This window comes from Myodes glareolus, chromosome 16, assembly GCF_982192425.1.
Source record: "Myodes glareolus chromosome 16, mMyoGla1.1, whole genome shotgun sequence".
Classification (NCBI taxonomy): Eukaryota; Metazoa; Chordata; class Mammalia; order Rodentia; family Cricetidae; genus Myodes; species Myodes glareolus.
This window is the reverse complement of record NC_142041.1, coordinates 945799-959412: the sequence shown is the minus strand read 5'-3', so window position 1 is coordinate 959412 and position 13614 is coordinate 945799. Positions and strand designations below refer to the sequence as shown.

Sequence of the window (13614 nt, the reverse complement as noted above, 5' to 3'; positions counted from 1 at the left end):
AGAAAGACTTATTCTTTTTCTTTTTGAAGAAATAAATCGTTGAGTTTGGCGCAGTAATCCCTAAAGAAAGAGGGTATTTAAATAAGAGAATCACTGTTGAGGACAAAGTGATCCACATTGCTATTTAACTGGGATGAGGTCATAAACGACTGAGCTCTGGAGATTGTTCAAATGTAGGATAGAACATAAGATTCATTATCATGCAAGGTGAGAAACTGGAATTGATCCTAAAGCCTAGGAACTCTGATGAACACTACGAATGTAAAATGCAGACAAGAAAAAAACTACATACACTAATCCATGAGAAAAACAGAAAGTTGCATTTCAGCTATGAGACTTGACAGAATTTTCAGAAAATGAGCAATCTAGTTCTGCAACTTGCATGTGTGTGGGTTCCCATTTTCACATAGTAAAAGACCCACAGCAGGCTAGTTAATGCAAATTCTAGTGACAACCCAGGAAGATAAAAATGTTTAAATTCATGTGTAAGCTTTGGAGGAAAGTAAATCCCACAGAAGCAAATAGCCTTAGGATGACTAATTAATAAGACTGCAAGTCATATACATGACTGAACACAAATGAAGAAAAATCTACAATGAATGTTTTTAAACACCAAAGAACCTATTCACATTGAATAGTGATTTTATTTAGACAAAAAATCAAAACATGAAATAAAAAAAAAACAAGAAATGTTTTGGAAGGAAAATAAATTAAAACTGTAAATTAAATTTACTGAAAGGATACATTATTTATAGAATAAAGCAGATCAAATTGAATTCATATACAACATTTAATTAGTACTTAAAATGTATAAATGTGGAAGGAATAGAAATAGGGGTGTTGAGCAGACTGTCAGATGGACATACAAGACAAAACTTCAGAAAAACCCAAAAAGAATGTGGCAAACATAATCTGTGATTGACAGTGATTGCAAAATTAAGCCTTTCAAATAAAGGAACACATAAAGAATGAGATGTGTGGGTGCTCAGCACTCAGGTTCTGAGTTGAGAGATGAACCCTAATTATTCTGCTCTTCCAGCTGCCCCCTTCCAAAGCTGTTACCAAGAATTTCAAGCAGACATTTTATCCCTTATGTTCCTCAGCATTTCTCATTGTTATAAGCCACTTAGTCCAAATTACTTAGCAACCCATTATGACACAGGTTCTCAATGATTTCTAAAATATTATGGAAGCTTTCTTTCTTGATCAACTAGTCTAAACATTGAATCCATTAATATTAATTGTGAAATTGTAAGACTTTCAGTGCCTCTTTCATTTATAATTATTTCATTGAATTGGTTTTACATTTTTCATTTTTATAATATCTCTGCTTTGTTCTGTAAATATAGCCATCTTCGAAGAGCTCAGGTAGAACAACTTCCAACCTGGAATTTATATTTACATAAAATGGCAATGCAGAGCTAGAGAAAAACAAACAAGATGCTGGTTCTGTATATTAAACTGAACAAATAATTATAAGATGAATTTCAGTCAAAAAAAAACACTACCAAAGAAGAAATAATGCACGGAATTTGAATACTATGCATAGTATGAATATGCATACTATGATGGTAAATGCAAAAAGCATTGCTGATTGCTACAAATTTAAATGTAAATGAATAATATAGACTTTCTAACATGCTTAAAATTCTTTCTGATATTTAACTCAGAAGAAAGAAACAGAAAGATGTTTGAGAATATTTGATAGTGTGCATATATAAAAATTATTTAGTCAAGAGATACCATACAGAAGTATGAAGAGAGTTCCACTAGGACCTGGGGAAGTCTCCTTCTCACTCTCTCTAAGAACAAATCCTACAGCCCACCCCCTATATTCTATAGTAACTTCAGTTGGTCCCTCATGCCACAGCGGGAATTTGAAGATCACACATGAACTCTCAGGCAGGCCCACCATAGCCTTATCCTCCAAGGCAGAATCTACTGTTATTCTTGTCAGATTCATCCAGATGTGTAAATGTCTATAAAGCTTAACATATGGAATAGTCCAGAAGATAATCACTTATTCAGAAAAGATAAAGACTTTCAAGTATTTAAATTTTTCTAATATACTACTATAATAGGCAGAACAATGTTAAATATTTATATGTCTACTTTTGATCAGAGACCCCAGTCAAGTTGTATCAGTGAGAATTTAGAGGTGAAAAAAATAAGCAAAGACCAAAATTTTTCTCAAAGGGGGAAAAAAAAAGTTCTCAATACTTGTCCTTTTCTTTAAATTGTTGCTCCCTTTAAGACATGACTGTCCTATCAGCAACTGCAACTCCACCAGAAGCTTTTAAACCTAAATGCAAGAGCCAGGGCCTGCGAGAATTCTGCTCCCTCAGGTACCAACTCTTTCAAAACTACAAACAGAATTACCTAAATCTCTGTCCCTCTAAAAAACTCTAAAGAGATTCAAAGGTTGTGGTAAAATTCTGCTCCTCAGAGAGGCTGAATAGCAAGCTGCTTCTCCTCCTCCCTCCTTAAAAACACACTTCCACCTGGCTTCTCCCTACAGCTTCCTATCAGCTACTTACTGATTCAACCTCTTGACTGCAGGTGAATTTTATTTAATCAAACACATCTTTGCATCATTAAATAAATGATCCAGAATACACAAAAAAACACACCTTAAAATACTATTCTACAACAGTTATTAATAAAATAGTTACACAAAGCATGAACATAAAAATATGTGAAGTCTATGTGCAACACATAGATACTATATATAAATATATAATATAATAAATTACCGAGGGCATCAAAATCTGCATGTTTCAACTTAATAAATAGCCAATTCACCATTCTCCACTCTTGTGTTCTGTTCCATTTTTCAATAGACAAAACGTTGCCCACTCACATTGAAAAGGGTGATTCTTATCTCTCAGTCTACTGGTTCAAATATTTAATCTCTTCCTGGAACAACCTAGAGGCATACCACACCCAGAAATAATGCTTTGCCAGCTACCAACTTCCTTTGTCTAGTCACATTGGCATATACAACTTGCCCTCAGTAAAAAAAAAAAAAAGAAAAAAATAATCAAAGATGTGTGTGTGTGTGTGTGTGTGTATATATATATATATATATATAAAGCATTTCTAAAAATAGACATGGTATTATACTCTCTAATCCCAGCTTCTCTTGAAACTTGAGGCAAACGGTTCAAAGGTGTTCAAATCTAGATGGCTGATTACAGGAACAAATTAGAATAATTAGGTGTTCAAAGAGTTTCATTTATTGTTGTTTTTTTTTTTTTGCTTTTCTTTGTTTTATTTTTTCTTCTTTTTACTTTATTATTCTCTAATCACCATTTAATACTCAGTATTACTTTTGTACTCAGGGATAATTTTAGTCAGTCATTAAGTTACATAAAAATTTTAACTATTCAGTACATTTTTATCATGCAGAGAATTTATTTCCTATGCCTTCTACGTCTTATCTTCAGTGGCCTTTTCTCAGTTTTATTTTTCCCATTTCTCTGACCACAGATGGTCATTTGGTTTCTTGGATATTCACAAGTTGTCTCCATTATTCTTTGCAAGTTCATAAGGTGAAGGAAAAACCTAACAACAGTGAAGAGTCTTATGTTCCCCCAGAATCCCAAAGTCCACAAACAAGAGGGCTAGAATTTGATCTCAGATCATTCAATGCCCATTCCTTCCTCTTTAGCATGCATTCAGCAGAAGATTTTTAAGGATATATTCTAGAGTCTTGTGAGATGGCTCAGTAGCTAAGAGGGCTCACTGCTATTGCAGGGGAATAGATGTCCTTTCTTGGACCCACATTTGATGGCTCAAAAATTATAGAATGCCCTCTACTGGTATCCACAGACATCTGCACACATAAGATGCAGATTTGTTGAAAATAACTACCTTAGAATTATATTCAATTAGTCCCTCTGCAACTTTGGGTAGAAACATTAAACTATTTACTTGAATACATCTCATGCAGAGTACCATAACTTCTTGTTTACCCATTATCCAAACCTATGCTTGGCACTGCAGACACACATGCCATGCTGACTGGACTCAATGTCAGGTAGAAAAAATCCTTTCTTTGCCAATACAGCAGAAAATGCTCTTTACACTGGCCAGTGAAGTATGACCAGAGAGAAAATACATTTTATTTTGACTTCTGCGAGAAGTTAATAAACTCAAAAGGTAAATAAAATTTATTCCATCTACCTCTTTACCATTGTGGGGTTACAGTGGTCTAGGAAGAGGGGAAGAACCAGTGTGAATATGGTCTAATTATAATTAGTCAATGCTAGGAAACAGTCTAAAACACCAAGTCAGTGACCTTGTGGAATCTGCTGCAACTCAAATTGCTTGATGTTATGTAGAAAATAACCTGGTTTATATGTCCAAGAACAAAAAAAAATCTATAAAAAGAAAACCCTCAAGTCATCTGACTGCTTCTGGCTGTTGCGGTGAAGTCATCAGTGATGCCACTTTACCTGTGTTTACAGCAAGGAAAACATTGCTCAATTGTTTTGCCATGGGCAAAAAAGGGGAGAGGAATGGAGATTGATACTGTAATATGGAGAAAGAAGTGGTCCAAATAAAATCCATATTCCTCTTTTACTCAATACAATTCTTATTATAACAAAATAGCATAAATTACTGCTGATTATGAAATAAATCATTTACTGTGCTACATAGTGAGCAAAGCTTTTGAAAGTGCAGAGTTCCCTGAAACACAACCTCCACTACCCTCACTCTCCATGCTGAGTCAGTGGGGTCCCTTCCATAAACTCAGACTCAGATCTGTTCCACACTTTAGACAGCTTCTTCTTCTGAAAATGCTGGTGCCATGTTGTCACCTTTATTTGACAAACTCCTAAACCATTTGCAGCTCTGATAAGCTACTGGAATGTCAACCCCATCTCTACAGTCTATGGATGTTTCTTCTTGAATATATAATCATCTAAACCATACCATCTGAAATCCAAAGACTTTACTCACTCAGATATCTGTGACTTCCTCAGTCTCATGTTTTGTAGCATAATTTTGCAGGTGACTCCAAACTTGAAGCATAGATGTTAACTACTTTATCTATTAAAGTCCCATTCTGACTCTATTTTCATATAGCTGTAACTGTCAAGAATATTCCTATTTAATCTTGCATTACTATCTTTATTGGGATGTTTGATATTATTACTTCAATGATAGTAACACTTTTTAAAAAAAATCACATTTTGGCCCTTACATACCTATTTCTGTTCACTAATTCTTTCCTTTATTCTGTTTTTCAACCTTTTACTGTATGTTTGGTGCTATAGTAATTATAAAGCATTTGCTTGCCGAAATTTTTTGTATCATTGAAGACCCTAGTCAGAGGAAAGACACCGTGGAAGCTAATATAGTAAAACCCTAGGAGACATGAAAAATCAGATGGGAAATCTCTTAAGAAGGGCAGATCACAGGTACCTTCTCTATGTCTATAAAGAAAATGCAGAAAATGTTCTGGACTTGGAAAGTTAAGAGACTATGGGAAGAAAGTTTTAGGAGCTGGACACTGACATTCTTGGAGGCCAGGATTAAACTGTCCAACATTTCTGTCTCCTGATGGATGTCTTAAGGACTGAATCCAGTTTTGAACCACTAGGCAAATCAAGAGCCTTTGAATGACATCTTCCAAGGCCTGAGGTATAAGGTAAAGTTAAAAAAGGTGGAGAGATGCTTTGTTGATACATAAATTACTAATGAATAAAGAAAACTGTCTTAGACCTGATAGGGTAGAACAGAGCTAAGTGAGGAAAACTCAATTGAATGCTGGAAGAAAGAAGGGTAGAGTCAGAGCGAAGCCATGTAGCTCTGCTGGAGACAGATACCAGAAATTTACCTGGTAAGCCACAGCCATGTACACATGTACACAGATTTCTAGAAATGAGTTAAATTAAGATGTAAGAGTTAGTCAATAAGAAGCTAGATTAATGGGTAAAATAGTGTTTAAAATAATATAGTTTCTGTGTAATTATTTTGGGGCTGAGTGGCCAGAACAACCAAGAGGTCCCATTACAACACGTGATCATTTAATTGTCTACTGTTTTTACAAGATAAGCTCACATCCTAAGGAATAGTACCACCTAATAGAACCTTCCTATCTCAATCTAGCAATGATTATCTCAAAGGCACATTAACAGGACTGTTGGCCAGGTGCTTTTAGGTCTCATTATATTGACAATTGGGATTAACCATCATAATATTCAACTAGATTGTAACTTGTTAAAGACATGAAATTTTTTTGAGTTTGGATTTTTCACATCAATTACCACCATGATAAAAATATCTCTAATGGTACAATAGAAGCATTGGCAATACCATCAGCTATCTAATTGGACTTAAAGCCTACTCAACAGCAAGAAAATTCTTCCTGATACTGGAAACATAGCTAACTGTCCAGGACTAGAAAGACCATGGATCTTAGTGGAGAAATTACTACTGCCACAGTCAACATAAACTAAAGAGAAAAAGCAAACCCATTTATAGTGATATTTTATTTGTATTTTAATAAATAAAGCTTGCCTGAATGTCACAGTGAAAAGCTAAGCCACTAGAGGCTAGAGAGTGGTGGCATACACCTTAAATCCCAGGTTTTAGGAGAGAGACACAGATAGATCTTTGTGAGTTCAAGGCTACAAAATTCAAATCCAAATGAATCAAAGGCTTCAACATAAAGCCAATCACACTGAATCTCATAAAAGAGAAAATGAAAAGTATACTTAAATTCTTTGGCACAGGAGGCCACTTTTTAAATATAACCCCAGCAGCACAGACACTGAGAGCAACAATTAATAAATGGGACCTCCTGAAACTGAGAAGCTTCTGTAAATCAAAGGACACGGTCAACATGACAAAATGGATGCCTACAGAATGGGAAAAGATCTTCACCAGCCCCACATTGGACAAAGGACTGGTCTCCAAAATATACAAAGAACTCAAGAAATTGGTCATCAAAAGAACACATAATCCAATTTAAAAAAATTTGGGTATATCTCTAAACAGAGAACTCTAAACAGATGAATCTAAAATGTCTGAAAGACACTTAAGGAAATGTTCAACATCTTTATCCATCAAAGAAATGCAAATCAAAACAACTGTGAGATTTCATCTTATACCTGTCACAATGTCCAATATTGAAAACACTGATGACGCCTTGTGCTGGAAAAGACGTGGGGTAATAGGAACATTCCTCCATTGCTGGTGAAAGTGCAAACTTTTACAGCCTCTTTGAAAATCAGTATGGCAATTTCTCAGAAACTTAGGAAGCAACCTTGAAGGGGCGCGGTGCATTTGGTAATTAATGATCCGCCAGACTAGCTTAATACAAAATATACAGCTTTAATAAACAGAAGGAAGACTTACACCAGAATCCCAACGATTCGTCCAGACGCAGGAGCCAGGCGAGAGAGAGCTAGGGGAAGTGCACCTGCCAGGTTTGTAGGTAAATTTTTGCCTTAGGGCAACACGCCCCATGGACAGGATGTGATTGACTGAACTCCCCTATCACAACCTACCTCAAAACCCAGCAATATCACTTCTGGGTACATACTCAAAAGATAATCATATCACAAAGATATGTGTTCAACTCTGTTCATAGCAACATTGATTTGTCGTAGCCAGAACCTGGAAACAACTTAAAAGCCCCTTGACCAAAGAATGGATAAAGAAGATTTGGTATAATTACACAATGGAGTACTATATGGCCAAAAACAAAGTAATGACATCTTGAAATTTGCAAGCAAATAGAAGGATCTAGAAAACATCATACTGAGTGAGGTAACACAAACCAAGAAAGACAAATATATAAGTACTCACTCATAAATGGCTTTTAGACATAAAGCAAAGAAAAATCATCCTACAATTCACAATCCCCAAGAGCCTAGACAACAAAGAGGACCCAAAGAGATACATATATGGATCTAATCTACATGGGAAATAGAAAAAAGCAAGATTTCTGGGTCAATTGGGAGTATGGAGGTCATAGGAGAGGAAAGAAGGGGAGGGGAAGAAGGGAAGAGAGTGGACAACGACATATAGCTCAATAAAAACAATAAAAATGGTCAATGAAATAAAAAATATCAATCTAGGAATATACCCAGGTACTGGTGGCTCACACCTTTAATCCCAGCACTAGGGAGATGGAGACATGAGCTACATAGCTGGGCCAGGAAAGGAATATAAAGGGGAAGAGACAGGAACTCACTGGAGGGTAGGGTCTGAGGTTTGATGAAGACACTGTGCATTCTAGGCAGTCTGCGGATTGCCCCTTCAGTCTGATCATTGATCGAGGTAAAAGGTCTCTCTAGTGATTTACTACTGTTCTGATTCTCTGATCTACAGCTTTAACTCCTATATCTGTCTCTGGGTTTTTATTATTTGTGCCTCACCCATTAAAACCAGGATTGTGACAAGGCTGTTCACCACCCCCATCTCTTTGTAATTTAGTGCTCAAAGCATTATCCGAAGCAATAAGGCAAGAGAAGGAAATTAAAGAGATGCAAATCAGCAAAGATGTCAAAATATCCCTGCTTGTAGATGATATTTTCTTATAACAAGAGCACTGAAAAACTCTACCAGAAAACTTGTAGGAATTATCAATGAGTTCAGCAAATTAGCAGGGTACAAAATTGACTTCGAAAAATCAGAATCATTTCTTACACCAGCAACAAACAGAAAGATACCATGCTTATATTTCTATTCATATCAGTCTCAAAAACATATTTAGAAACAAACACCAAAGGAGGCAAAGAAAAAAAACTCTGAAAGGAAAACTTTAAATCTCTGAGGAAAGAGACGTTTGCCTTTTCTTTTCACTGTGACACATATCTGACAGAAGCAGTGTAAGAAAGGAATTTATGTAGGTTTAATATCTGAAGATACAGTCATTTGCCAAGGCAAGAGTGCAAGGCATGTGATCACATCCAGTCCACTGCTAGGAGACAGAGAGAGAGACAAAGGCCATATTGGGGTGGCTCTACATTTTAGGGTCAATCTTCCCGACTCATTTTTTATACATCTATATACATGTAACAATAACAAAGAAAATTAAAGAAAGGGAGGCCATAAATTGAGAGGGAGCAGGGAGGATTCAGATATGGAAGAATTGGAGGAAGGAACGGGAAAAGGGAAAAAGAGATCATTTATAAAAATTAAAAAGTATTTAATAAAAAAAGAAAGAAGAAGCACTAATCTAACCCCCATAAGGAGTCTACACAAATTCAAAAGTGATTGAACTTGCATCATGTTGATAGTCAGATTGTCTATAAGAAAAAATATAATGTCTTAATTATTATAATGAGATCAATTTCTTGATTCCTTAAGTATTGCTTTTAAGAAAAACATAATGTCTGGGTGGTAGTAGTGCACGCCTTTAATACTAGCTCTTAGAAGGCAGAGGCAGATGGATTTCTGTGAGTTTGAGGCTCAGCGGGTCTACAGAGTGAGTTTGAGGAAGGGGTCCAAAGGTACGAGAAACCCTGCTTCAAAAAAAAATGCTTGAAGAAAAGCATAATAAAAACACATTTTCGTCTATCCCCCTTCATGTCATCTGCTCTTGCTTCTTCATCCAAAGCTAGCACAATTCCTCTTCCACTGAATCAGCCTTGCTAATGTCTTATCTGTGTATATATTGCCACGTGCAGCCATTGTAAATGTGCAATATGCTTCTGAAGGATTACTTCATTAATATCCTTGATCAAATGTTAAGTTCAATAGTATCAGTGTCATTTATATTTTAAGGATATCTTATTTGGGCAGACTTAAGTGCCTGAAGATTTTGGAATCTAGAAATCTAAGATATAAAAATTTTGTTATAGTTTTTAACTCTGTCTTTACAAAAACGAAAACTTCTTACCACTAACTCCTGCGAAGGCAGGAATATCTCAGCCACTGTGGAGTCTTTCAGCTGTGCATCAAAAGCAAAGCTTTCTCTGGATATTGAAGAGATAACGGAGTCTTCATCGTCAGTCAGATTTCTTAATACCTTTAACTGAGGCCGAGCAAGGCCCGTCAGTATGATGTAAAGTCCATCGTCACCAATCACTGAAATAAATTGAAACCAAATAGATAATGATCTGACTGACAAGTAGATTATACCTGCTGTACCTCATGTAAATTCTTTACAGCCTACGTATCATGATAACCTCAGTCCAACACTAGGAATTTACAGTCAAATAACAAAAATAACAAATGAATGTTTGATTTATTCTATTTTTTAGTATATAATATTTTAATTTTTATTAGCATATATTATACCATTAAACCCTCCTGTTTTAAAGCATTTCATTTAGTTTTATATATTAATACAAATACTATATTTTAATAAAAAAGAGAGCAAGATAACATGTTATCTTGCTAATAGACTAAACTTCTATAAGAAAAATAGGATTAAAAATACCTTTAACCTTTACCCTCTCCCTCAAATTTTTTCATTTGCCTATTTTATATAGTGAGACATACCTACTAAGAATTCCATTAATATTTGCTCTGAACAGATAGTGGACAAGCCGAGTAAATGGTTTGCAAAGGCTAACTGATTTTACAGTACTTGCTCTATTCCACATTAAGTCTCCACAGCTTATCGTCCTATCTGATTCCTGTAGCGCCATTTTCCACCTGTAGTCCTGGCAAGAGTATTTCACTGTTAGCACTCCAACACAATTAAAAAAATCACTACAGGGTTTTGAAAAGCATCTTATCTTTAGGATATTGAAAGTGGATGGTACATTTCCCCATTTTAAAACTGTTTACATAACTTTATGACTGAATAACATAATTGAAGTGTTATGAAATATCCTATAAATTGCTCACTCACTTTCAGTCAACAGAAACTTAGCTAACTGATAATGAGAGGCAATTGTATGTCTTTATGCTACTCCCAAAGTCATCAATTGCTTATATTCTCTGCACCTTTTTTCCCCTAACTTGAGTATTAACACTTCCAATGACATGGGAGAGTAATTTTAATGATTTTTATAAGTAGACATTGATGTCTAAAATTAAAATGTATTGAATTCTGAGTAGTAAGTAATCTGTGTTTTGAAAGAAGAAAAGATATATAATTCTATTAATTAGGTCCATGACTGAGTGAATAGGGTGAAGATAGCAGCAAAGTGAATCAGAAGACAGAGACACCTGTGTTTGGGTTTGGGCCAAATTAAACAGGCATTACTTAGGTCACATTAAAAGCAGAGAAAGGTATGTTCAGTGTGAATTCTGATACAAGGCTGATACTTGCTTTCTCATTGTAAATTGTCTTCTTTTTATTGACTAAGAAAGCTGTAATTTTCTTAGATGCCATACAGGCAATGTTAAAAATATCACTTTTCACATTCTCTTAACATGCATGTTCATACAATACCATCTAATTAGTAAAATAGTAGGAAAATTTCTTTCCAAGTCTTCACATCCATTCTTTGTGCTGCTAAGAACTGGAATATGACATTGGAACCAAGACACATTTCTTGAAACTGACATGAAAGATAGGACAATAAGATGATCCTAAAATTTACTGTTTTATTGGTGTCTTGTTATGATATAAGATAAATAAGTCCTCACTTTGTTTGAACAAAGTCCGTTAATTCACCATTTCAGAAGCTAAACCCGTAATCTGTATTGATATTGCTGATATTTTTCTTGACTCTCAGAATGATTGGTCATATGTTACCAACATACATCCATAGTAACATTGTCTTTGGGAACATAACCCATATAAAAGACATCAAATTTCAATAACTTTAAAGAATGGTATTTTATAAAAGGAGATGATATAGATAATTCTCATAAATCTAACACTCAAATACAGTGCTCTCTTGTTTGCAAGAGCGTATTCATATAAGCCTACTTTGATAAAAAAAAAAATCTTGTGATTATGTGCAGGGCGCTGCTGCTTGACCAGCAAGCAGAAACAACCACAAAATCGAGAATCCTTCCCAAATCACGCCTTTATTGGAGCCCTCGGTTGAAGGGGGAATGGGGGACGAGAGAGGGAAGGAGCAGGAGAAGGTGGGAGGGAAAAGGTGAGAGAGGGCGAGAAAGGGAGAGCAGGAGAGGACAAGAGAGAGGAAGTGAGAGAGAGCGAAAGGCCCAGAGGCAGCTGCTTTTAAAGGGTGGAGGGACTCGGGTCCTGATTGGTGAATACCATTCTGCTGGAGCCCGTGGGTTCGGGATAGACTAGGGAACCAAGCCTCAGTTGCGCATGTGCAGGCAAGGGCGCTCAACCCCACGTGGCTATGCCAAATATGGACTTGTATACCTCCAAGCTGTAGGACCACCTGCGCCATCTCGTAATGGCGATTTCTGCAGGTGGCTCCTTACAATTATGTGTGGATTTCTACCTTAACAATGCACATCATTGTGATAAAAGCTATTTCACAGTAATCTTCCTTACAAATCATAGAATATCAACAGTGAGAGTACACTTGATAATTAGGAAACAGATGTCACACTAGGAACTCCCACCATAAGCAGCATCCTGCAAATAATATGCAGTCACCTTGGGAATGAGAGAAACTTCACTGATCTTCTCAAGAAAACATTCTTGGTTTTCAGGCTCCTGTAAGTTAATGAATATATTGCTATATCTGAAGCACATACCACACACACATATACACACAAAAATTTTTAACCACACAAACACAGACATAGGAATATATGGCATATGTGTACAATATATCTAGATCATACTTATAAATTAATGTGCACATGCTGATTTTATAGAGCCATAAAAATTCTCAGTAAGAAAGAATGTTTACTATATATATCCAAATTCTGGAATTAAGGGGCTGGAGAGATGGCTCAGAGGTTAAGAGCACTGACTGCTCTTCCAGAGGTCCTGAGTTCAATTCCCAGCAACCACATGGTGGCTCACAACCATCTACAATGAGATCTAGTGCCCTCTTCTGTCGTGCAGGCATACATGGAAGGAATGTTGTATACATAATAAATCAATTTTAAAAAATTAAATCTTCCTTTGAAAAAGAATTATAGAATTAAAACGTAAAATGTTTCTTTAAATTAATGTAACTTGATTAAAGCAGAAACAGAGTTAACAAAAATTTATCAGTTGAGAATTTAAGAAGTATTTTATATTAGTGTCTCAAATGTGCAGACAAATTATTTAGACACCATAAAAATGCTTGAAGAAGACAATATAGGCAGTTAAGGATTCAAGAAACAATTAAAATACAGACAAATAAAAACTGTTGCTATTTTTATGAGCTGTGAAAGAATATAATTGTTGATAATGCAAGCTTTTGAAAAATCAACTTCCTATTTACATTTTCAAAATATGTAAAAAGAATTCTTGTAAATTTTAAGTAAAATGGATTCAAGAATCTTAGAAAAGTCAGAAAATATTATATAAATTGCTGTTTTTAGGCATAAAATATAGAATGCTAGACCCTAGGAAATTAAGACTTCATAAAAATCTACCCCCTGAACTAATTTTTATAAAAAGTAATTGAAACGCTTATTTATATTACAAACAAAATCCAAAGAAATACTTTTTTGAGATTTAAAAAAGTGCCATTATATAATTTCATATTTTTAGAAGAAACAATTCTTAACCACTTATGAAAGAAGAACAAAGAGCATTTTAAAACTAGAGGG

At 35.3% G+C, this 13614-nt stretch overlaps 1 protein-coding gene across 1 annotated transcript in view; it reads right to left on the bottom strand.

Moving 5' to 3' along the window:
* Positions 1 to 13614, bottom strand: part of Cnbd1 (cyclic nucleotide binding domain containing 1) — a 293203-nt gene that overhangs the window by 91978 nt on the left and 187611 nt on the right. Inside the window, exon 6 of the mRNA XM_048420690.3 lies at positions 9860 to 10047. Within this exon, the coding sequence (XP_048276647.3) occupies positions 9860 to 10047 (188 nt within the window). The remainder of the gene's footprint in view (positions 1 to 9859; positions 10048 to 13614) is intronic.